Source organism: Pelophylax lessonae, assembly GCF_965119305.1.
Source record: "Pelophylax lessonae genome assembly, chromosome: 2".
Taxonomy (NCBI): domain Eukaryota; kingdom Metazoa; phylum Chordata; class Amphibia; order Anura; family Ranidae; genus Pelophylax; species Pelophylax lessonae.
The window spans coordinates 592,876,186-592,903,223 of record NC_138769.1 but is presented as its reverse complement, the minus strand read 5'-3'; the positions used below and the strand labels follow the sequence as shown (position 1 = coordinate 592,903,223).

The following is a 27,038-nucleotide window of genomic DNA, read 5'->3' as shown; positions in this document are numbered from 1 at the left end:
TAGTTTGAGCTCTGCTCTGGGTTTAGTTTGTATTGACCACTATAGAAGGTTGTAGGAAAGCTGGGGCAATGTGGATTATATAAGACAAATCCCTCATTTGCCCTCCTATTCCTCCTATTCTTTGGGAAGAAGAGACTAATGGGCCATACACACTATACAATTGTCTTTAGATTTTTTCCTTTAGATTTACCAAAACTATATAATATGAGGTCAGACCTAAACACTTTCAATCTGTATGCAATCAGGCAGGCCCCTGCACTACATAGAAAAGGTAAATCTAAAGGAAATCTAACCACATAAGTTGTATAGTGTGTATCCAGCTTAAGTTCTTAACTCTAGTTGTTTCATCAGCCCAACAACAGACTGATGACTAGTGGATCATGTTGGTGGTAACAAAAGCAGTAAAATCCGAAACCCCACGTTATGACACTTACAGCCAATGACAGTTTTCTCCTATAGGACTATAAACCATAAGTAGGGAACAGAAGAGTTTGAAGCCATGCCTTGAGTTACTTAATGTGTGACCAAGTTGCAAATAAAGTAGAAACTGGCAGGTTGGCTATGGCAGAGCAGCTTAAAAGAGAAACATTATAAAAATACAGCAAAAGATGCAGGAAAACTGGATTGTTGTAGTGAGCAAGACTGCCCCAAGGGGGAGTAATTTATAAAGAGATAACTAGATGATTAGTGCTGGATTAGTAGATTGTTTTTTTAGCTATTTTCATAAATAGATCAGAATAAATAAAAGATGCTAGAGATGGTCGTCATTCAGCTTGAACAATGCAGTTGACCAAAATAACAAGGTTTCATTTGTCATTTTAAGACTATTGAACGGACCAATGTTTTAGAAGTTGAAGATGGTAAAAGCTTTTTTATGTGACTTTGCTTTTGTTTTTGCCTCACTGATGTTGCTATAGGTAATCAAAAATCTGCATGTGGATTATTTTTATTTTCAGAGCAGTGGTATTTCTAAAGTATATCTAAAGCCAAAACTCATTTTAGTTTTGGATGAAGTAGTGAGGGTTAGAACCCTGTAAACCACTGTTACGGGACTGAACATGAGGGAAAATTAAAAACTGTGAGCTGTCAACAGAACAGAAATAGAAGAAATCTTCAGATGGGGACACCTGTCCCGGAATCTAAGTAGGTATTTCATTCACTTGGGAGAGAGGTCTTCCTACTTCCTGTTGTGTCTATATCACAAAAAGTGAAGAGAGATATTCCCAGTGGGACACAGACAACTTGACTGAGGTTTTAACCATTTACTATTTTTTCCAAAATGATAAAAAAAAAAATGTTCGCTTTGGAAAAAAAAAAAATATTGTTATCAATGTTGTTGCTATAATCGTAGTTCTTTTTTTTTTTTTTTTTTTGTAAATATTTTTTATTGAAATTAAATGCATACAATGTAAGCGAACAAATGTACGAAGACATTAGTACATGAACATAATTCTGTTTCTGTTACTCTGTTACTAGCAGTGCTAAAGACACATTTAAAGGTTGTCTTCTAATTTCCACAGGCACATACTCTATACTATGTAATGAATTGAGTAAATTCACTACTTTTTAAATCCCGAAATACTGATCAAACATGCAGATCAGGAGCTCCGACTCCACTTTCCTGATCTGCATGCTTGTTCTGTGTTAGTATCTCTGAGAATGTAGTAAAACCACAGCAAGTAGCTTTATCAGAAGGAGGTCTACAATGGCCGCCCCTATGCTTTCCATAGCTTAGGTTTCCTTTAAAGTCAGTTGTTAGTTTCAATAGAAAGACCCTAGGATACCATTTAGTTCAGTTCTCCTGCCCTTTACAGATTGGCTGTATGTGTAATTAGGAATTCCTGATAAGCATGTTGTTCTTTTAACTTCAAGTGGGTCACTTGTCTAACTCTTTGTTTCTTTTCCTGGTGGGTGGCCACACTCTTTCAGGCTCAGTTTACTCTTTCTTCTGGTAGCCGCACTAGTCTCAGCCTCCTTTAGTCAAGTTTGGTCAATGACAACTAAGCCTGGTGCTGCAACACACACACATCTTCGTACCAAGATTTCCACATTTAAAATCTGCCAGTTTCAGCACAAGGGAGCCATTGCATCTTCAGCAGTATGTCTTGTAGCACTGCCTAGCTACCAATATAGAATTCAGTACTGCAACTCCACATTGGGAAACAAATGACAGGGCTTAATAAAATAGTCACTGAATCAATGACTAGTACCACCAAACCACTGGCAGCTCTACTTTTGAAGAACAATAAACATGAAACAATGCACACACAACCTTAACCTTAGACACTCCCAATCACAAGCTGGTTGCAGTAGATAAGACCCTAAAGCTGTTAGAATTTAATTTGAAAATTTTCATTTTATAAATGTTCATTTGATATGCTAATGGAGTCAAATCAACATGTGTTTTCAACCACAGTGATGAAGGAGCAGGATGCAAAATTTTTCTTTAACAAATACATTTCTTTCACTTAGTTTTTACTAAGAGAAGGTTAAGAAGGAACATGCAACTAATATCCATTACATTTTTGGTTGAAATACAGCCACTGGAGATTGTCATCATACAAGCAGAACAGCAAAGAATACAGCAACACAAAATGTTCTACTCACCGGTGCAGCTGACCAGAGGTTCTTAGAGCAGATAATCTTAACTAAAGAACCCATTGTATAAGAGCATAATCAAATTAGCCTAAAGATGTTGTATCCAGGTAAAAAGCTAAAGAAATATCACAAAAAGGCCATGGGCATATTACCTTAGGAAAGTTTGACAGGTCATAGACCTGTGTGATATTTCCCAGACGGTGGAAAGATATAACTACTAGCTAATAGTCACGCGCAGGGAACAAATACATTTCTAACAGTGTATGTGGTTTTCGAGAGTGATGTGAGAGTGAGAGAGATAAGAGTGGAGTAGGCTGAAACAGGGGGGGGCGAGTGCCTCCTACTGGACCCTGATTTACGGCCTATCCAACCTTGACTATCCCTGGATCTTTATGTAGGATGAGTCAGTGTAGGGTCAACAATAAAGAAAGAATGGATATCCTGAGTATTGCCCTTATTTATTTGGATTTGGGGGTCCATGGTTTTAATATATTCAGTGGTGGTTCTAAAATTAGACCAACAAGACCAGTAGGTGGTGTGTGTGGAGATGTTGTCATGGGAAATGGCTATAAGCTCCTCCATTTCTGTGATTTTGTCTATTCTCCTAAACCAATCTTTGATTGAGGGGGCACAGGTTTTGCCCCACAGGACTGGGACATATAGCTTAGCCGTGTTTTAGCATGCGCATAGCTAGGGATTTGAAGTAAGATCGTCTGGGTTTTAAAGGTGTGATGGAAGAGGAATTGAGAAGGAGAGAATTCTAATATAAGGGTACATACCCTGGAGATTATGGTATGAACTTCCCTCCAAAACATTTGGATGATGGGACATGACCACCAGATCAGAGAACCTGGTTCGATATTGCATATCCAACATAAGTTGGATGCAGATGGTTCAAATTTATGAATAGAGGTCTGAACTCTGTATCATTGCGTGAGGACCTTATAACCATTTTCCTGGGCTGATTAATTTATTGGGCCTTTAAGGATGTTTTCAAATATTTGTTCCCAGTGTTTATCTGTGAGGTCCAAGGATAGTTCTTTTTCTCAGAATTGACATGTTTTGTTTTTTTATGAGGTGTTTGGCAAAAAGTAAAGCGCAGATGGTTGAGACTACGTGTCTTCGTGGTGTGTTCCCAGAGCATAATGATTCTAAGGGAGTAAGTTGATGGGACCAGTGAGGTTTGCGGTTCGGACCCCAGAAAAGGTCTACTTGAAGATAAGTCCATAGTGGGAACTTATGATCTTTCATTTGGGAGGCAGGTTGTTTACGGTTCAGTAATATAGCTCTGTGGAAAAAATATTTAGCTAGAACATGTTTGTGTGGCCATGAGTTGGACATCCCTGGAGGGAACTTGGGATTAAGACAGAGTGGTGTCTTGGGACCTGGTGCAGATGAAAAGGAGTATTTGATGCCTGCTTCGTGAAAACAGCATAAGGTGGGACCCTAAGGGCAGCTGGTCAGCGATAGTGGATGGAATATGTTTAGGAGGTAGCCAAGGTGCAGTAGCTAGGGGTATCGAGGATATGGATTCTTCTAGTGTAACCCATTGTTTTGTAGAGGCATGGATGTTACAATCCGCTATTTTGGTGCGAAGGCAGACTCTATAGTAGTTACGCAGATCTGGAAGGCCTATGCCTCCTTTGTTTTTGGGGAGTACAAGGTGTTTGCATTTGATGCGTGGACATTTGTTGTGCCAGAGATATTTTGTACAGATGGCTTTTGTACGTAGAGTAAAATATTGGTGGTAGATGAATGGGGATGGCTTGGATGACATATACGAGTCTAGGTAGAACGTTAATTTTTAGTATAGCAGCTCTTCCAAACCAAGAAAAGGAGGGAATTTCCCACTTTTGTAAATCTTCTTTTATTGAGGTCAAAAGTGGTGCAAAATTCAGGGAGTTTAAGTCGATAAGGCTGCTTGGGAGTTGAATACCTAAATACTTAATTGCTTTGGTTTTCCAGATTAAGGGGAATTTGCATTGACAGCGAGATACTGTGTCCCTTGACAGGGAGATGTTTAAGATGTATGATTTTTCAAAATTAATTTTGGAGGTGGGAGATAGGCTGGAAGAGGGCAACATCTCCCAATAGGTTTGGGAGGGTAATGTGTGGTTCAGAAAGGGACAGTAAAATGTCATCTGCAAAAACTGCAATTTTAAATTTGTGTCCAGAAAACGGGATTGCCCTGACATTTGGGTTGGCTCGGAGACAAATGAGGAAGGGCTCCAGAGTAAGTACTTAAACAATCAACTCTGGTGTAAGGGTTCAACCGGCACCCCGACCTGGTACCTCTGTTAATGGATGCTCCTAGTGCTTCCCGAGGGCTTCAAGCACACCACCAGACACCATAACCACCTCAGACCCCACGAACCGCCGTAGCTTGGTTGGGGTCTGGCCGTCTCCTACCCACTCTGGACCTACCACAAGGCTCTATGTTCCTGTGGGTGAACCTCTCTTTTCCCAGAGAGTGAAGCAGGAACAAGCTCTTACAAGAGCTTAGTGATTATTCAAGGTATGAAGAGCATAGCAATCCCTTGTTGCAGATTCCCCCAATGAGAGACAGGACTCTAACTTGAGGGTGAAATAGAACTCTTTATTGAACAAGAAACATACTTTTATACAGTTTCCCCCCCCCCACAAGGTTACCGCCCAGGTGGACCTTGTGGGGAACAGGACATTCACAATCCAATAGAAACAGAGTTTTACACTCAGTCATTCCCATACAGTGTACGCAATCCCTCCCCTCTGGCTGATTACGTTATCATATGCAGATGAAATTGTATACAGAAACAGAATTAACCTGAACTTATTATGTAGCTGTCTGGACACAGTACATATCCCACCTCAATACACAAACAAAAGGGAGCCTGTCTGACATTGAAGTACAATACACATTAGCATCACTTGTAAATACAGACCACATTTGAAGCAATCCAAATCATCAGTCTTTCACTTCCAGTGACGGGTAATACCGTCACACCTGGTGAATGCCGTTTCAAATGGAGAAGACATTCGACAGGTGGCCAATTACTCTCACTTGTGCAGCTGGGCAGCTGTAGAGGGCCAGAATAAGATTAAGCATGTTATCCCCGATTCCAAGGGATAGGAGGGTTTCACTCATGTAGTCCCAGGCCACATTGTCGTATGCCTTCTCCGCATCTGGGTAAAGGAAGATGCCGCTTTGTTTAGAGGAGGTTAGCTAGGAATGAAAGTTGATAGTTTTGATGGTGTTATCCCCAGCTTCTCGACTAGGGACGAAGCCCACTTAGTCTGTGGAGACCAATGACATTTGACTTTGGCAAAGAGTTTGGTATTCACATTAAAGTGGAAAAAGGGGTGGTAGTTGGAGACTCAAGTGTGATCTTTCCAGTCTTTGGGTAGTACAGTTATGTGAGCTTCTAGAAGGCAGTGGGGGGGGGGGGGGGGTATTGTTGATGCAAGCGTGTTGAATGCAGAAAGAAAGGAAGTGGTGAGGGTATCCTCAAAAGTTTTGTAATATGCGGCTGTATAGCCATCCGGGTCAGGACTCTTCCCTGCTTTCATTTGTTTGTTCACTTGGGATCTGAAATAGGGTTTTCAAGAGACTGAGCTATATCTTGAGATATTGGGCTAGGGGTGTACTGTCTGAGAAACTGTCGATCTGGGTTTTGTGGGGTATTGGGTTGATTTTGTGTGGGTCAGATTGTATAGGTTGGCATAATATTGTTCAAAGAATGCAGATATATCCTTGTTGTTTGTGGCAAGGGTGCCATCAGGCTTCTGAACTTGTCTTAACACCTTGCATGCTCTTTTGGCCTGTAAGGCTCTGGCCAGTAGTGCTCTGCTTTTGTTGCCCTGTTTGTAAAATGATTTACGTGTCAGGGCGAATTTACATTTTGTTATTTGATTTAGCTCATCCAGTAGGAGTGATCTTACTCGTGTGAGTTCTTGTAGAACTTGGACGGCTTGGGTCTTTTTGTGTGATACTTCCAGATTATTAATATGGTTGGTCAGGTCTTTGATGTATTATTGTTTCTGTGGTTTTCGTTTGGTGATAGTTCCCCGCTGATGGTGCACTTGTGTGCTTCCTATTTGGTTAAGGGATATACAGTGCCTTGCGAAAGTATTCGGCCCCCTTGAACTTTTCGACCTTTTGCCACATTTCAGGCTTCAAACATAGAGATATAAAACTGTAATTTTTTGTGAAGAATCAACAACAAGTGGGACACAATTATGAAGTGGAACGAAATTTATTGGATATTTCAAACTTTTTTAACAAATAAAAAAACTGAAAAATTGGGCGTGCGATATTATTCAGCCCCCTTAAGTTAATACTTTGTAGCGCCACCTTTTGCTGCGATTACAGCTGTAAGTCGCTTGGGGTATGCCTCTATCAGTTTTGCACATCCAGAGACTGACATTTTTGCCCATTCCTCCTTGCAAAACAGCTCGAGCTCAGTAAGGTTGGATGGAGAGCGTTTGTGAACAGCAGTTTTCAGTTCTTTCCACATCTCGATTGGATTCAGGTCTGGACTTTGTCTTGGCCCTTCTACCACCTGGATATGTTTATTTGTGAACCATTCCATTGTAGATTTTGCTTTATGTTTTGGATCGTTGTCTTGTTGGAAGACAAATCTCCGTCCCAGTCTCAGGTCTTTTGCAGACTCCATCAGGTTTTCTTCCAGAATAGTCCTGTATTTGGCTCCATCCATCTTCCCATCAATTTTTACCATCTTCCCTGTCCCTGCTGAAGAAAAGCAGGCCCAAACCATGATGCTGCCACCACCATGTTTGACAGTGGGGATGGTGTGTTCAGGGTGATGAGCTGTGCTGCTTTTACGCCAAACATAACGTTTTGCATTGTTGCCAAAAAGTTTGATTTTGATTTAGTCTGACCAGAGCACCTTCTTCCACATGTTTGGTGTGTCTCCCAGGTGGCTTGTGGCAAACTTTAAACAACACTTTTTATGAATATCTTTAAGAAATGGCTTTCTTCTTGCCACTCTTCCATAAAGGCCAGATTTGTGCAGTATACGACTGATTGTTGTCCTATGGACAGAGTCTCCCACCTCAGCTGTAGATCTCTGCAGTTCATCCAGAGTGATCAATGGCCTCTTGGCTGCATCTCTGATTAGTCTTCTCCTTGTATGAGCTGAAAGTTTAGAGGGACAGCCAGGTCTTGGTAGATTTGCAGTGGTCTGATACTCCTTCCATTTCAATATTATCGCTTGCACAGTGCTCCTTGGGATGTTTAAAGCTTGGGAAAACTTCTCCACAACAGTATCTCGGACCTGCCTGGTGTGCTCCTTGTTCTTCATGATGCTCTCTGCGCTTTGAATGGACCTCTGAGACTATGACAGTGCAGGTGCATTTATACGGAGACTTGATTACACACACAGGTGGATTCTATTTATCATCATTAGTCATTTAGGTCAACATTGGATCATTCAGAGATCCTCACTGAACTTCTGGAGAGAGTTTGCTGCACTGAAAGTAAAGGGGCTGAATAATTTTGCACGCCCAATTTTTCAGTTTTTTATTTGTTAACAAAGTTTGAAACATCCAATAAATTTCGTTCCACTTCATGATTGTGTCCCACTTGTTGTTGATTCTTCACAAAAAAATACAGTTTTATATCTTTATGTTTGAAGCCTGAAATGTGGCAAAAGGTCAAAAAGTTCAAGGGGGCCGAATACTTTCGCAAGGCACTGTATGTCAGGAGTGTTGTTTGTTTGGAAGAAAGATTTGAGGCAGGAGTAAATGTGGTCCAAATTGGCTTTGTCTGTTAGTAGTGAAGCATCAAGATGCCACACTTTCGATCTTTAAACTGTCTCTGGGAAGGTTAGCAAAATGGGGATGGGATGGTGGTCAGATAGGAACATGGGTTCAATCATTTTCTTGGTTAAAAGAGGTAAGTCCTGTTGAGTTAAAGAAGAAGTAATCTGGAGTATCTTTGGTGTGAGGTTGAGTGTATGTAGTTTTCATATCTGAAAGTACATTCATTCTAAAATCAAATGCTAAAAACAATTACATTTTTCAGTACTTTCGAATTACATGTCCAGTTGTCAAATGTACAAAGAATTTTCATATGAATGTTTGTACAAATATTTGTACAAATGTACAATTAGAAATCTACCAGTGTATAGCCAGATTTACTTTTCCCTAGTTTAATTTAGATACACAAACGACCTAAAACTGATTCAGTTTCAGGCATACAAAATGAGGCTTTGGAAGCAATGATGAGATGCTAATGTTCCTTTCAGGCCAGCAGTGTGTCATGCAGTATAACATACTTAGTATTCCCTGTTTGACAAGCCATCCCTGAGACCTAGGGAACAGCAGCAGAGCAAACACAACAATTAGATTTTGTCCTGAATGGCTGTGATACAATTGAATTATTAGCCGCCAACATATCGCCTTGTTGACACTTCAGATATGGTTGTTTGAATGGAAAAATTGAGTTAAACTCAGAGCGTTCATTGTCATAATAGAACTTCCCTGGCCAGATGCAGGGGCTGAGAAGAGGTCACTGACTATGACCCCTACCAACCAGTTATTGTGACCTCTTTGATCAAAGATTTGTCAAGGTGACTGATTATTTACTTATGCAAAGTGATAAAACAAAACTGGTTCTGAGGAAACCCATATGCATCATATATGAGTCATAATGAAATACACTTAAGGCAAAATTTGTTAAAAGAAGTCCAATCTAAGCTTATTTGTCTACATTCATCATGGTCTTTCGGTCATTCACTATGCCAATGTATATTATTTATAATGTGAATGGCAGCAGGTGGTAAAGGCAAATGGATAAAATTCTATTTATTCAGGGGTGCTTATGTATTTGAGAGTTAGCAGGGGTGAACATAGGAATCAAGGGGAATCATTAAAGGGAATGCATAGTGCATTTTTACATATTTAATTCATTATAATCATGGTTGTAAATACAGTACGTTAAAGATGAATTCCAGGTATGGATATTTTTATATTTTTTTCAGTTTGGCCCCATGTAACTATGCATATGCCTGGCCGATTCCCCTGTAAACTGGAAATCACTGAAAAAGTTATGTACCTCACATCCCTCCCTAATAATTTAGTTCAAACAAACCATTCCAAACCATTCTAAGTGCCCCATAAGATTTTGTAGAGGTACATCAAAAACACAAAACATACAGAAAAAATTCATTTTTTTTATGCATTTCAAACAATGAATCTGTACATCAAACAACATTTAAAAACACAAGCTGATTCACTACAGACCATTTATAATTGTATTTGCAAATCGTGATCAAAGACACTCATGTTGAATTTTCACAAAATAGCATTTGGATATACAAAATAGAGTGCTTCATAGAGCTCTACACATTTCGTGAACAATAACCTCATCAGATGATACTTTCTGCAAGCTAAAAAAACAAAGTTTCAAAATTTAGGAATGGTAATAATGTTGGAACACACCCTCTTAAAAAGGGTTAGTGCTGCTCAAACTCCTGTAAATTAGTCATAAGACCAATGCTTGAATATTTGTTTAAAACGCATTGTAATACTTCCAAATGGTGACAGCTCCAACCAATGAATGGCAGCAGATAATGCACAGATGAGCATAAGAAATATAAGCAGCCAGGGCTTTTTTTCTCAGACAATAGGTGCAGGAACTCCCCCTTCTAAGTTACTTTGTGTCTCCGCCCCCTACCCACCTCCGAGCACTAACCCTTGGTTCCACCCCTTCCAACCTCCGATACTGAACCTTGGTTCCACCCCGTACCCAGCTTCCAGTACAGCCTCTTTTAGAGAATATAGAACCAAGTATAATTTTGTATTGGAATGTATGGAATTAGGTTATGATAACAAGAAAAGCAATAAAATAGATCCCCCACAGCCAGCAGCAATAACCCCCCCCCCCCAGCAGCAGCAAAAGATCTCCCAGCAGCCGCAAAAGATCTCCCAGCAGCCAGCATCAATGGACTCTCTAGCAGCCAGCAGTAGACCCCTCCCTAAACAGTAGATCCCTTCTAGCAACAATTAACCCTCGGTATCAAAAGATCCTCCACCAGCAACAATAGATTTTCATGCAAAAATAGATCCCCTCCAGCAACAATAGATCTCCCAGCAGCCAGCATCAGTAGACCCTCCATCACCCATTGGAGGTGCCGGAACTGCGTTCCCCCACGTTCCTGCTGAAAAAAAGTCCTGTTAGCAGCCCATAATCACACCAAGAGTAAACAACAAGAAAACCTATCAAGTAATATACAGTGAAAACCAAGTAAATAACAAATATATGTTCCAATATACATATAGAAAAAAACTTCCATCAAACGCTCCCCAAAGGAGAGAAGATTGCCCTGTGTGTTCAAAATGATCTAAAAATAAAAATGTGCACCAGTGATACCAAAATAAGATCTCTCTATTCCTGGAAGATAAGCAGATTTCAAATGGGACCCAGTAACCATTAAATGTTAGTGCAAAGGTAAATGAATAAATACTAAATGCTAACTATAAAAAGGCTAAATTGTAAGAACGTGAATTCAGACAATGGGGTTGATTTACTAAAGGCAAATAGACTGTGCACTTTGCAAGTGCTGTTGCTCCAAAGCTTAGTAAATGAGGTAAAGGTTCTCTTGGCAAAGAGTACCCAATCACATTCAAGGAAAATTAAAAAAACAGCACTTTTGCTTGCACGTGATTAGATGACGGAAGTCAGCAGAGCTTCTGCTCATTTACTAAGCCCTGGAGCAACTGTACTTGCAGAGTGTAACTGCACATTGCAAAGTGCACAATCTATTTGCCTTTAGTAAATCAACCCCAATACAAGAAAGCAACCTGCTTCTACAGTGACCTCCACTAGCTTCATGCCAAACAGGCTTTGGCTTTAAAGTATAGAATACTGAAATACTGGTAATGTGACATGATTTGGTGATGGCTTGATAATGGTAATGTGATGTGGATAAATATGGTAGACAATCAATAAAATCTTTATGGAAAAAAAAAATGGTAGACAAAAATTTGTTTAAACTACAGCAAAAGATTCAGCTTGAGATTTTAAATATATTTTAATATTTTCATATTTTCATTTGATTCTAGTGGACAAGCTATCCAGATGTGCTGGGTAAGCAGTTTCATTGGGATGGTTTCTTAAAAGAGGTTGGCTCGCAGTTCATTGGATCAAGCCCTGAATTTGACTTTGCAATGTATTCCCTGTGCTTCATTGCCCGTCCTGGTAAAAAGTAAGTCTAACAAAGTTACTGTTCCTTCTATATAATTTGCCTAGTTCCATTTGCTACACATGACTAAATTCATATATTAACCTTAAAACAAATATTCAAAACATTTCTAATAATGACTATTAGTGTTGAGACCAAGGTCCTCTGGCACCTGAGGTGAGGATGGCATACTGCTCTCACTCTCTCAAGCTCTTTATTTCAGAATAAAAAAAACAAACACAAATTTAAAGGATTTCTAAATGCTTTTTTGAATTCCCTCGCATTTCAGTCCATGGCAGGTGCAGCAGCCGTAGAGTTGGGTGGGTGAGGCTTAATGGGGAACTCTGAGACTAGTATCCCATTAAGTTTCACATCCTTTGTGACTTTGTATTGCCCAAATATGTGGCTATATTAGATCTACGATGTCATGAGCATCCCTGCTTCTGTGTGTATGTGTAGGGAATGCCCTGTCCACAGATATTTGGGCCCATGCAGACAGCTTCTTAGGTTCAGTTAAACATGGGACTGAACCCAAGCTCATCCCTAGTCCTGAACAATGAACCAACGCTGGAACCATTGCCTATAGACCTTAAATGGCTGTTAGAGGCTGGAGGAATTTGGCAGCAATGAGAGGCAATCAAGGTGTAAGCAGTATTTAAGGGGAAAAAATGGCAATTGTTTATGATATTCAGCGCTTAACCACTCTCCACCTGCCCACAGTAGTTTTACTGCAGGCGGCAGCTGCAGGCCAGGTGATGTACTTTTACTTGGGGCATGCAGTGCGTCACTTCCAGGACCGCTGTTTTCACTGGACACAGTGGATTGCAGATCACGGTAACCGGCTACTTTGAGCGGCTGGGGTGGCACATGATCCCTATAAGATCAAATGATCTCAGTGTCAACATAACATGCTTAGTATTGTGATAATGTGATTGGCCCATAGCTATCACATGGTACCTGGGCCAATCACAGCACCCTGTGCCATGCGATTAGCTATAGCCAATCACAGATCACTAGTAATCACAGCTGTTATGAATGAAACCAATTCATGACAGTTCAAAACATTGCTGTTACAGTGATAATCACTGTAACAGCAAAGTGTAAAAAAAATAAAAAAAAGTTAAAAAAAAAACCCTGAACTATTCTGATGAAAATATGTAAAATAAATAGTAAAAAAAAAAAGAAAAAAAAAAAACGTTAAAAAAGAATGTTAAAAAAAGTTTAAAAAAAATGAAATTAAAAATGTATTTTTGTTAACATATTGTCACCAATAAGTATGCCTGATCACCGCCACACCAGTCATATGATGATGCTGTTTTGCAGTGGTGACAGTATGTAAAAAAAAAATTAATTCCTTCTTTTGTCAAAAAATATTACTTATTGTGACAAAATATTACAACTTCAAAAAAACTCGCCATTCTTCTTACTAAATACCTCAGACTGTTTACTTTCCAAAAAGGGGTCATTTGTATTGTCCTGGCATCTTAAGGGCCTCATGAAATGAGGCTATCAGTACATCAGAATTGAGCAATTTCTAAATTTTTAAATATATATATACATATATATATATATATATATATATATATATATATATATATATATCTCAATCATAGTTTTTAGATGCTATAACTTTCACACAAACAAATTAATATGCACTTATTGTTTTGTTTTTTATCAAAAATGTTTAGCAGAATACATTTTGGCCTAAATTTATGAAGAAGTTTGATTTTATTGCATATATTTTTAACAGAAAGTAGAAAATTGTAGTTTTTTTTTTTTTTTTCCAAAATGTTCAGTGCCAGTTAAAGTAGCACAGTGCCGAATAGCAAAAATGCCCTGGTCATGAAGGGGGTAGATCCTTTGGGAAGTCAATTGATTAAACAAAATGAAATTCATTCAGTTAGGATTTACAGCTACTTTAAGTAGACCAATATTCTTGATTTGCAACAGAAATAACTAAAGACAATACCAATTATCTCTCAATATATTTTTTTTTTTTGCAGGTGTATGATCTCTATGGATGGGCATGAAATGGCCATTCGAACGTATGAATGGACCAAGAACAGATATGGAAAGGGCAAATCGTACATCGCCACAGCCTACCCCGAGGTTTAATCTAGTGACTGACAATATCACTTAGCCTTTTTAAAATGCAGCTGTCTCCTCTACACATTCCAGGAGGCTTTTTTTGTGAAATAGACTGGAATTTCAGAGAATGCACCCATGTTTAAAAGGAATGGCCCTTCTATATTTTAGTATATAATGTTTGTTGACGGAAAAGAGACCGGACAATGAAAAGGGTCAGCTTGCAACCTCTGGTATTAGCATTCTGCCCTTCCTTGTGTGGCCTTTGTACAAATACAGGTCAGCAAACAGAACAAGCCCCTTTTACCATGAGATGAGCTAAAAATATGATTTAAAGAGAATGTATGTGTTTTCCTATATTTTCTTTTTATGTTCAGGAGGACTACAAAAATACAGTTTACAACAAAACACTTGTGTTTCTTTTTATTTGGGTTAATATGAACGTGAGTGCCGGTTCACATTGGTGCGATGTGGGAACCCTGCGCATCCACTGCGGGTTCCCACATTGCACCCGACTCGCAGGCACTTCACACTGCCATATGCAAACTGCTGGGAGTGTCAATACAAAGTTAATGACACCCCCAGTTTAGTTCACATATCTCAGTGCGAATTCAATGGATGGCATAGTTGTGAATACCCATGCAATCTGATTCTGGCGCGGACCAAAAAAGGGTCCTGCACGACTTTGGTCCGAATGCGATGCAAATTCAGCCATCTAATCTGCATGGCTGAATTTGCATCGCATAGACATCGCATGTGATTTGCATAGCAGTGCAGTGTGAATCACATGCGATGTCTGACATCGCTATAGTATGAACCGGCACTTATGAATATATTTTATTTTTAACAATTTTATTGATTTACAACAATGATATTGATAGGATGTGCTGTGAACAGGCCTGAATATCAGAACACACACACTAGCTTAAAGTATAACCAAAGGCAAAACTTTTTTTTTTTTTTTTTAGTTTAGGATAGAGTGGAGAGGGATGAGAATGTTTTTAATTTTTTTTTTTTTTTTTCTGTCTGTGCTTCCGTTAGGGAAATTCACCCATTCTATTTGCCCTGTTTACCATTATCATTGAAAGTGAAAAGAAAATCCCAAATTTTGGGTTGTCCCAAGAAATGTAATAGAGAGGAAATCTTCCAATGGGGACATTAGTTCTGGTGACCTGGGGGTCCCCAAGGAATTCCCTTCATTTGCAGGGATTTTCCCCACACTTCCTGTTTGGCTATGGGACAGAAAGTGAAAGGAAATCTCCACAATGGGACACAAATGGTGAAAAAAAATCTGACAGGTGTTATAATCCTCCCTTCCTCTATCCAAAATGTAAAAAAAAAAAATTGCCTATAGTTCAACTTTAATGTGTTAGAGGAGGGAGCTATCCACAAACCATATATTGTGGATATTTAGAGCCCTTTCACACTGTGACATCTGAATCCAGCAAAGAGACATCCTAATATTGCAAAGATACATCCCCTCTGGCAAAGAGACAGCTCAATCCAGCAAAGAGATATCACATTCCAGCAAAGAGACACCCAATCCAGCAAAGAGACATTCATTCCAGCAAAGAGATAGCCCAGTCCAGCAAAGAGACATTCAAATCCAGCAAAGAGACATTCCAATCCAGCAAAGAGACAGCCAAATCCAGCAAAGAGACACAACCCAATCCAGCTAAGAGAGAGCCCCCATCAAGCTCTCCCCTTCTTCTTCACCGTGACCAGCTAATCTCGGGAACCTGGCTCAGTGATGCAAGATGTAGCCCTTTCCTTTCAGACCTTCTTGTTCCTTCCCTCAGTTTGCCTGAACCATGCTCCACCACCAGTCACGTGACCCCCCACGCTCTCACCCACCCGCTGCCGCCAGCCAAACAAGGGAAGCTGTAGGGGAGTGGGCAATTTGGGATGCCAGGGCAGCCAGGCCCCTCTGGACACTAGTGCAACCAGGCCCCTAGTTACACCTATGCACCCCTGTGTATGGGTTGTCCCCACTGATGGCAGCCCTGCAGCAGGTCTGGAACAATCCTTCTAGAAAAAAGGATGAAGAGGCAACAGTCTCTCCCCCGAGATTTCTCTTATGTCTGCTCACTGTTTCACAAGCAATCCGAAGGCCTTCCTTCTGCTTCAGCAGACACTGGCACAAAAGTATCCCAGAAAGATGGATTTGGATGTTGTCCTGGTGTTCCTGCAACTTTGAGGTGATCCTTCAGCTCCTTGGTAAGCTAGAATCATCCAGGATTTCTTAAAGCTTCTCAAAGCCTTGGAAGGTTTAAAAGCACTTCCAGGCTGGGTCACTCTCTAGCAGGCAAAGGACACTGCTACTCTTTGTTCGAACCCCTATATACTCCCAACTAGGAATGGGAAAATGGTTCGGCCCGAGGATGAGTTTGCCCCGACAAACACCCTGCAATGCTGCATCCTTAAAGCAGAGATCCACCCTAAAAAAAAAAAATTTTAACAAAAAATACCCCTAGGACAGTCAGGGCTAGTGCATTTAAGCAACGATAGCCCCTGAACTGTCCCCTGTTTAGCTTACCTGTAAGAAGAAAAACGTACCATCAAAATTTCTTGTCCAGCGCTGCCATCTGCGTTGTGGGCAGCTGAAGCCGCAGCGTCCCTCTTCGTGTCCTCTTCTGTGATGTCGGAGTCCCAGAATGCCCTGCTCGTCACTTCCGGTGCAAGTTCGTCATCCCGCAGCTGGTTCTGTCTGTGCATGCCCAGAAGCTGTTCTAATTGATTCAGCAGGGAATGACGCTACCGCACCAGAAGTGACGGGGGACACAGGTGCAGGCGCATTGACTCCTAGGAATGACGACGCTCATCTCCCAGGAGTCAATGGAAAGGAGGAAGTGACGTTGGGGGCCACAGCCGCAGGAGGAGGAAGTGGAAGGAAGGTAAGTTAATTTTCAGGAAAAATAAGGTAAGTGAATCAAAAAAAAAATATTAATTATCCAATTCTTTTTCAGGATGTTTTAATGTAATCGATGGAGCAAAGTGTCAAAATAGGGTGGAACTCCGCTTTAACAACCAATGAGTCATCAGCTGTCGACTGCTATAAAGCTGGGAAAAAAAAGTGCTGGTTAAAAAAAACAAAGTTCCTTTAAATTTAGTCAGGTGTAATGTGAGGCGCTAACACCTATATTACATTATTCCAAAACACAACCTCAGTTAGTGAAGGAAACAATATGAATGGGGTAAGTATCACCAATGAAAAAGTGCTAAAGTGACTGTGCACAAATAAATTACCTATAAAGATAGGTGATAGTGCAAATATAAGCAAATTGTAAACATATAATAAATAAAGTGCTGGTGCTTAATCTTACACGATTCACGTGTTGTGATTGTGAGTGCTACAAAAAGTATATAATAATATACTTCATGCAATAAATAAACACCAATCCGTGACACACCATATAATGATTACACAATAATGCGTTTGCCAAGACAGTTAATAAAAATATATAATGTAAATATTTCCAAAAATACGTGGTGCTTTGCTGTGCATTTTTTTATCTCTTTAACGTGCTTCTTACTATTGGTGGGATGCCAAAGTAAGGCAATGGGTGTCTTATCCTTCACCCAGTGAGCCAGGGTCACTTACCAGATGCACCCAGGCCTCAAGGGACCTATGGTGTTGGTAGAGCTCTTTAAAGGATCTTTCAGCGACACCCTCTTCCTAAGTGGGGATTCAGGGGTGGTTTCCCTTCAGAATGGATGGCTCAAAACTCCTGTTTAAGTGGCTCAGATTCCAAGTGGCTCAAGAAAATGACAGGGAGAAAGCCTCATGGTGTAGTATGTATTTATTAAATGAAAATAAGCAGAAGAAAACAACTCACGTTTTCTGGTGCCACACAGGCACTTGACATAGGCAGTATAAAAATGCAGGCAGGGGAGCCGCTATGCTGATTACCAGGAAGCCGCTCCTTACTTCCACGTTCCAAACTGTAATTACCGCAAACCGCATGTGACATCGGATGTGCTGGACCTCAATGCATTTCGCTACATAAACGTCATCAGGAAGACGGTGTAGGGTTCCCCCCAAGTCCATACCAGGCCCTATAAATCTTGGTATGGGTTTTGAGGGAAACCCTATGCCAAAATTAAAAAAAAAAACTGCCCCCCCCCCCCCAAAATCCATGCTGGACCCTTATCTGGGCACGCAGCCTGGCAGGTCAGGAAAGGGGAGGGGACGAGCAACCCCCCCCTCCTGAACCATACCAGGCCACAGGCCCAAGCCACCAGGCCACATGCCCTGGGAGGCTCTGCCCCCCCCCCCACACCAGAGCACCTTGTCCTTGTTGATGCGGACAAGGGCCTCTTCACGACAACCCTGGGCTGTGATTCTTGGGGTCTGTGGGTGTGGGGCTTATTAGGATCTAGAAGCCCCCTTTAACAAGGGATCCCCCAGATTCCGGCTCCTCCTACTATGTGTATGGGTATCGGGTACATCGTACCCCTACCCATTCACCATAAAAGTGTACAAAAAAAATAAACACACGAGACAGTTTTTGACAAGTACTTTATTCAAAACTAAAAATAAAAAATTAGTGTCCCCCGATGTAAATCCATCATCAATCACACTGCCCACTGCACATGATGACCCGAAAAAAGAAATAAAAAAAGCTCCGCTCTCGGTGAACGCTTCCCGTGGTCTGCCTATTCTTGGTTTGACAGTCCTTTTATAGGGAATGGGCGGGCCACATCGGTGATGTCAACGGGTGGTCCCGCCCCCCTCATGACATCACGGACTTGTGCATGCTGGGTCGGTGGTGTCACAAGGGGCGGGGCCCTTACAATACCCGAAGGGCCTGGTGTGGACTGGGGGGGGGGCGTTTAATTTTTTAATAGCCGGGAGATGGCAATTTTAAATGTGATTTGTTGTTTGTCTGTTTTCTTTAGAAATTAAATTTTTGCTCTAGCAAGATCTATACATGCTACAGATGCCCCACTTTACAGGCACATCAAGTGGACACCACCCCCCCCCCCCCCCCCCCACTTTACAGGCACATCAAGGGGACAACGACACAATATTTAAAGGAATTTTTAATTTTTATTGTTGCACTTTAAGCATCATTAAAATCAATGCTCCTGAAAGAAACTATAGTTTTTACAACTGTTTTTTTTTTTTATTGATCCATGTCCCCCAGGGCAGGACCCAGACCCCATACCACTTTTATGGCCAATTACTTGCATTTAAACCTTCAAAATTGGAACTTTTGATTTTTCCTGTTCGGCTCCCATAGACTTCAATGGGGTTCACCGTTCGGGTTAGAACATTTTCCCTGTTCGGGAGTTCTGCTGCAAACCAAACAGGGGGGTGTTCGGTCCATCACTACTCCTGACCATGGACTAACTGAGGCTGTATCCATGGCCAGCTCAGACTCTACCCTCTCCACCCACTATGTTCCAAAGGTTTCTGGAAAGATGGTAGACAACAATCAATCCACAAGCTCCACTGGCTACAGCTAAGCCCAAAAACGAATACATTTACCTCTTACTAATCCCACTTGCACCTAATTAGGAGGGTGCTAAATTCGTAATATGTTCCCTGAAACCTCCCAGTTTTTACCAAAATTCCAGGGAAAACTCTCAGTTTTGCACATCTCCAAGAGTAAACTAACTGATATTAATTAAATGCACCTCGCCAACACTTGGCAGAATTCACACAAAATCAGCCCAAGAAAATGCTAGGTCAGATGGAAGCCTTCGGTGCTGCATGAAAATCACAGCATCTTTTATTCAATTATGTATCTCATGATAACACATTATTTGCCAACAACCTTTCCATCAAGGGCCAATTTTGCAAAGAACATAGCATCTCACAGTCAGCACGTGGCTTTATACAATGCAACTAAACTGTTACTGCCACAGAAATGTAATGTGCTCCAGGTATACGGTGTGGCAGGGTCAGGAAAACAATAAGTAGACACAACTGAAACTTTTCAACAATGTTTGAGTGAACTGTTAAAGCTATTTTAAAAGTTGGATTTTTTTAAAAATATTAAACATGTGATACTTCCCTACTCTGTGCAATAGTTTTAACACAGAGCAGCCCTGAACCTTCTCTTCTTGGGTCCCCTGTTGACACTCTTGGCTCCTCCATTCCGAGTGCCCACATAGCAAGCCCCTTGCTATGGGGGGCATTCATGCAGGCTTGATCCCAAGCCGGGCTGTGTGTGTGTGCCAATGGCTTCTGAGTCCTGTGAGGAAAGAGAGCAGCGCTGCTGATGATAGTTTTTTATGCAGGGAATGCATTAAGGTAAAAAGCCTTCTGCCTTCACAACCACATTAAGTTAAGGTGACCAGATTTTAAAATGAAACCATGGGACATATTTTTTTTTTTTTTTTTATTGGCAAATGGCACAGGACTACATAATACACAGAGTGCTGGGCACAGGACTGCATAATACACAGAGAGCTGGGTCCAGGGCTATGTAATACACAGAGTGCTGGGTACAGGTCTGCATAATAAACAGAGCGCTGGGCACAGGACTACATAATACACAGAGCGCTGGGTAAGGACTGCATAATATACAGATCACTGGGTACAGGACTGCATAATACACAGAGCGCTGGGCACAGGACTGCATAATACACAGACCACTGGGCACAGGACTATATAATACACAGAGCACTGGAAACAGGACTACACAATATACAAGGGGATGTTAGCATAACCTCCACTGAACAGCAGCAGGAGCGGTAGTGAGATCGTCCAACAGGGGGCGTGGGTATCCAAGCCACCAGGCTGTTTCTCAGCCAACATGGAGTGCCCTGTCCATGTTAATCTGGACCTGAATCTGGGGACAGACTTGGTTTGGGGACAGTGTCCCCAGTCCGGGGACTGTCCCTGAAAACCGGGTACGTCTGGTCACCCTACTTTAAGTGACCCTGTCACCAGAAGGGTCAAATTAATGACAGTGCAGACTCTTAAAAAACAGTATATATTCTTACCTTTCTAGTGCCCCATGTGTTGAAAGTCTGGCACGATAATGTTCTTCAACACTTCCAGGTGTGTCGAGAACCAGCTTTCCTGATATGCACTGTGCTTTTCCCACCAGCACATACGTTGCATGACAGCCCATAAAGGCTCCTTCTCAACTATAATAAGGTTTACTGTGTATATATTTTAAAAGATATGTATAAAGACCTGTAATGGAATCCATCTTATAGTGTTAGATTACATAGTTTATCTTGTCAGCAAGAAATGGGGAATCTTCTTGGGTTCAATTCACTAAGGAATCAGAAAATCCTGTTTGAAATCTATCAAACCAGAACTGAAGTCTATGGGTTGAGGTCAATTTTGTTAGTAAATTCTGGTTCATACTTGTGCGGGTTTTTCCCCCTGAGGGTCCGCACCCATTCCCACAGTCACAACTGCCTGCACAGAAAACACAGGAGATGCATGCAAGTGCCATTAATGCTGGCCAACAGCATTAAGCAAGGCTAGGCCTAGATTTGTTAGAGACAAAGAACACAGACAAAAAATGGTAGGTAGTATGGCTCTCATAGGTAGTGCTTAGGGGGTGTCAGCTGCAATACAGGGTTGGGAAGTGTATCCTGGGTAAGCTTTGGGCTTTGGGCATGTCTTTAAAAAGTATGGTATAATGGTGTCGCGCTACTCCATATCCACCAGTATTGATAGACAGATAATATCAATGTAAGAGTAAGTCCCAAAAAGTGTCGGCAGGGTCCACATCCACTATAGCGATGAGAAGCAGTGAAGCAGGAAAGACCACCACCAAAACAGGATAATAGGGTACTCTTACCGACTATGTAGACCACTAAGGGTCAAAACCAGCCCAAATAATGATGTTGGCACCGACAGGAAGGGATCAATTAGTTTCCAGATGCTTCTTTCAATAAGGGTATATCTGGGTTCCCCCAACTCCTCCTTCAAGTACTCAGAAAATACAGAAAACAAGATCCCCTCATGGTGCAGTAATTCGATACAAAATTTATTTAAAAAGAAGAAAGCAGCTTACATGTCCATAGAGATATACTGGCATATCGGTAGCGTGGGTTTCCAACCGACAAAATGGCCGCCGCGTCCCTCGTCTGCGCATGCGCTTCGGCTCCAGCCAATCCCGACGCGTTTCGTCATAGAGTGACGTCATCAGGGGTGTGGCTTGGCCCGAGACGCCTGCCAATAAATAGCCGAGGGAGGCGGGATCGTCAAATCTAGTCCGGAAGTCCGCCCATCATAGGCGACTCACACAGACCGGACATGACATCTGGCCCGGAAGTATACGCCCCTCAAGGGCATCATAGAGACCGGACCTCCATAGCGGTCTGCACATAGCGTACACCCACGAAAGGCAGACAGATATGCTGAAATTTGTAAAAAGGCCCGATAAAAACAACCAAATGCACAAAGGACCTTTGAAACGATTACAATAATAAGAACTAATCCCGAATTAAATTGAGAATAGTTGTATATATACACAAGCACAAACTGGGAAGCGGCACCATCTTGTGGCCAAGAAACCTACTGCATCTTCACACAAAAACCAATACACATGTTTCACATATATTTCACATAATATGGGAAAAAATATATCTCAATGACTAGAAAAAACTTTTAAAATTAAATGAATATACTCGGCTCTATGGATAACAAAATCCATGGCCGTAAAAACACAGAAATCAATTTAATAGACTCAAAAATAATATAGTAATATGTAAAACCAAGACAAGGAGGTATTATAAAAAATCAGGAAGGTGGATCACATTATGAATTGTTAATAAAAGCATTTATGTCCCAATCTATATTCAAACCGAAAGGGACATAACACTTCATCCTGTAGATCCAGGAGGTTTCAAGTTTAGAAACACCTCTCGTCTTATTGCCTCCTCTCCAACTGCCCTCAAATGGTCTATGGCCAAAAACAAAGTGCCACTTGGATCCCGATTATGACATAAGTCATAATGGCGGGTTACACTGTGTTTTGGGAACCCTTTCGCAATGTTCGCAACATGCTCTTGTAAGCGGACATGGAGCTGGCGAATAGTGCGGCCTACGTAATCCTTACCGCATGGACACCTTAATAGGTATACCACATGTGTAGTACAGCAGGTGATAAACAGCCGTATCTTATGGGGTTCCTGTGTGGCTGATGAATGGAAAGAGTCAATTCTCCTGCCCCCTGCAATATTTATTTTGCAAACGATACATTTCCTACAGGGATAGTAACCTACCCTCTCCTGAAAGAAAGAAACTCTTTTGGGTGGATTTTGGACATTTGGTGCTACAGTAAAACCTTGGTTTGAGAGTAACTTGGTTTAAGAGCGCTTTGCAAGACAAGCAAAATTTTCAAATAAATTTTGACTTGATATACAAGCAATGTCTTGATATACAAGTAGCCTCAAGTCACAGCTGAGTATAAAAGAGAAGAGAGGCGCCTCGAAGTGTAGCAATATGGTTAAATTTAATGAAGGTACAACATTTAGCAACTCTCATGGTTGATGATTGGAACAGGCACATCTAAGGATGCAGGCATCCAAGCTAAAGCTGTCCACATAGGACCATCCACCGTCATCTACGTCATCCTTTCCATGCTGCCCCTCGCTTTCAGATCGCTTTACTGCAGGGTGGTCTTCCCGGTCAGGATCACAGACTAGCAGCCGGCTGTGCAGAAGATGGTCTATGTGGACAGCTTTACCCCGGATGCCTGCATACTTAGATGTGCCTGTTTTATTCATCAACCATGTGAGTTGCTAAATGTTGTACCTTCATTAAATGGAACCATATTGCTACCCTGTAGCTCCTGCTGGATTTTGCTTCCAATCCCCTTGTGGAAGCGGCTATTTGTGGATGGACATTTTATGGTTACACAACCTATCGCAATGCTATAATCTTTTTATATGGACTATAAATTGAAGGATTTATGAATAAATGGTTGTGGAACGAATCATCTGAGTTTCCATTATTTCTTATGGGGAAATTCGCTTTGATATAAGAGTGCTTTGGATTACAAGCATGCTTCCGGAGAAAGGGTCCTAAAACACTGTCATTCCGTAGAACTTGCCAGTGTCTTCTGAGGATCTTCTTGACAGAGTAGTGTTGCACCGAATATGAGGAAAAAAATGAATGCTGAAAAGCATCACTCTTAACCCCCGGTTTCGGTCTCAACAGATCACTCCTTTCTCTCTGATCCGCTTTGAGAAAGGCTCTATCCAATTCCTCCTGGCAGTAGCCCTTCTCTAAAAAGAAGACACTGGCAAGTTCTACGGAATGACAGTGTTTTAGGACCCTCTCTCCCTGAAATACCTTCGGTGGTGTTCAGAGGAGTACCACCATTACGTTTACAAATAGCACCAAATGTCCAAAATCCACCATTTTTTATAATACCTCCTTGTCTTGGTTTTACATATTACTATATTATTTGTGAGTCTATTAAATTGATTTCTGTGTTTTTACGGCCATGGATTTTGTTATCCATAGAGCCGTGTATATTCATTTAATTTTAAAAGTTTTTTCTAGTCATTGAGATATATTTTTTCCCATATTATGTGAAATATATGTGAAACATGTGTATTGGTTTTTGTGTGAAGATGCAGTGGGTTTCTTGACCACAAGATGGTGCCGCTTCCCAGTTTGTGCTTGTGTATATATACAACTATTCTCAATTTAATTCGGGATTAGTTCTTATTATTGTAATCGTTTCAAAGGTCCTTTGTGCATTTGGTTGTTTTTATCGGGCCTTTTTACAAATTTCAGCATATCTGTCTGCCTTTCGTGGGTGTACGCTATGTGCAGACAGCTATGGAGGTCCGGTCTCTATGATGCCCTTGAGGGGCGTATACTTCCGGGCCAGATGTCATGTCCGGTCTGTGTGAGTCGCCTATGATGGGCGGACTTCCGGACTAGATTTGACGATCCCGCCTCCCTCGGCTATTTATTGGCAGGCGTCTCGGGCCAAGCCACACCCCTGACGACGTCACTCTATGACGAAACGCGTCGGGTGTGGTTGGAGCCGAGGCGCATGCGCAGACGAGGGACGCGGCAGCCATTTTGTCGGTTGGAAACCCACGCTACCGATATGCCAGTATATCTCTATGGACATGTAAGCTGCTTTCTTCTTTTTAAATAAATTTTGTATCGAATTACTGCACCATGAGGGGATCTTGCTTTCTGTATTTTTGGAGTACTTGAAGGAGGTGTTGGGGGAACCCAGATATACCCTTATTGAAAGAAGCATCTGGAAACTAATTGATCCCTTCCTGTCGGTGCCAACATCATTATTTGGGCTGGTTTTGACCCTTAGTGGTCTACATAGTCGGTAAGAGTACCCTATTATCCTGTTTTGGTGGTGGTCTTTCCTGCTTCACTGCTTCTCATCGCTATAGTGGATGTGGACCCTGCCGACACTTTTTGGGACTTACTCTTACATTGATATTATCTGTCCATCAATACTGGTGGATATGGACTAGCGTGACACCATTATACCATATTTCTGTTAAGATACATGTTTCTATCTTTTTGTGTCAGCTGCTTTCCGGAGATTAATTTTTAATATACTGATTTTATTATTAGTGCAGAGTTTTGATATGGTTTTAGCGCAGCAATTTTAACATTTGTATGTCTTTAAAAAGGCCCTATTGACATTCAAAAAAAAAAAAAACAATATACCCCCAAAATAAATTAAAACCACAAAATACCACCACCTGAAATAAAAGCCATCCTTTTTTGAAAGGAAAGCTTTGCTGCAGTTTAACCTAAAGTAAATGTCCTATTAACAAAATAAAAATCAATAGACCCACAAAAATATATGAAAACCTCAAAGTTGTCTTACCCCTAAAACAAAAGACACGTTTTTAAAGGGAAGCCTTGACCTCAAATCAACCACAAAGTAAAATTAAAAACAAAAAAGCCCTAAATAATAATAGCAAAAAGGCAGCAAAGAGGTTGATTGACCAAGAGCTAACATTCAAAATTAAAGTACTGTCATCTAGCAGATCCTAATCTCTCCCTGTGCGGTTTGACAGCTTTTTCTGTTTTCCCTTTACAGCAGCAATATCTAATACAGTGACTCAATGAAGGCTCTGTGTTCATTCATTTATGGTGAGGGGGCTGACTTATCCCAAAAGCCCCCTTATTGGCCCCTCTAAGTCTTCTGGTGATAGTTCAAAGGTTATGCAGTGCATTATGAGTCAAAAAAAATATATATTCACATAAATTTGCCAGAACTGCAAGTTTCAAAACTGCAGGATTCACCTCAAACCCATGGTAGAGCAGAACTCAAGCCTCATACCTACTAATTGGGTTATTTTTTTAGAACCCTTCATTTGTTTCATGCAATCACCCATGTAATTGGAATTGGACTGATTGGAGGGCAAAGGACAAGTCAGCAGTATTTTATGTGGTCTCTCTACAGCTGATCTTTTCCCATTACTGACTTACCATGCCTTGTTCTGCACTGTGTCACAGTGTTAAAGTGGCCATCTTGACAGAGACAGGGCTTTACTTTCTCATGTCAGACCCTTCAGCATGAAAAATATTGAGCACCACAGCCACAACACCACATTATACTCCAAATATAATAGAACTGGCAGTAAGAGGAAGCACTGCCTGGGGTCTCACACTGCAGATATAGTATTCTGCTATAAGGCTGTACTGTATTTACAAGAGTTCTTAGGCACACTATTTCACATACCATGAAGTGCACTACTATGTTTCAGAAGGAATTCTAAAGAAAAGGTAGCTTTTAAAGGCAGAATTCATTTTTATAGATGTTCTGTAAAACATAGAAAATCAGCTTTTGAGTTCAGTTCCACTTTAAGAAATGTAGTTGCCATCATTGTCTTTTGAAAAATGTTAAACCAATATGATCCCTATTGCCTAACAAAGTATGCTATTAAAAAGATAAAGGAGGACATTTGTCACTGGATTACTTCACTGAAGATTGAGCTTGTGAATTATTTTATTCATTTTTTTCCTCTGTTATATCTGCTCTGCACACCAAATAAAAATATATACGGTCCCACTTTCATCATTATGTGGAGACGGTGGAAGGATTAAGACAGGGGTAGGTAAGCCTGGAGATCCACCTGAACACTGAAGGGATTAAAGTTCACCAAGATGCAACACACTATCCTTTTTTTTTTTAGGAGATAATCCAGCAAGGCCTCATTAAAAAGTAAGAAAGGTTTAAAGGGTAACACACAGTTCAG

At 41.0% G+C, this 27,038-nt stretch overlaps 1 protein-coding gene across 2 annotated transcripts in view; it reads left to right on the top strand.

Annotated features, from left to right (window-relative positions):
- ENDOU (endonuclease, poly(U) specific) overlaps positions 1-14,040 on the top strand; it is an 80,928-nt gene extending 66,888 nt beyond the window's left edge. For both annotated transcript variants that reach the window (XM_082247747.1, XM_082247746.1), the window contains 2 exons: positions 11,662-11,804; positions 13,784-14,040. In XM_082247747.1, the coding sequence (XP_082103873.1) occupies positions 11,662-11,804; positions 13,784-13,895 (255 nt within the window). In that variant the 3' untranslated portion in view covers positions 13,896-14,040. The remainder of the gene's footprint in view (positions 1-11,661; positions 11,805-13,783) is intronic.
- The last annotated feature ends 12,998 nt before the right edge of the window (positions 14,041-27,038 follow it).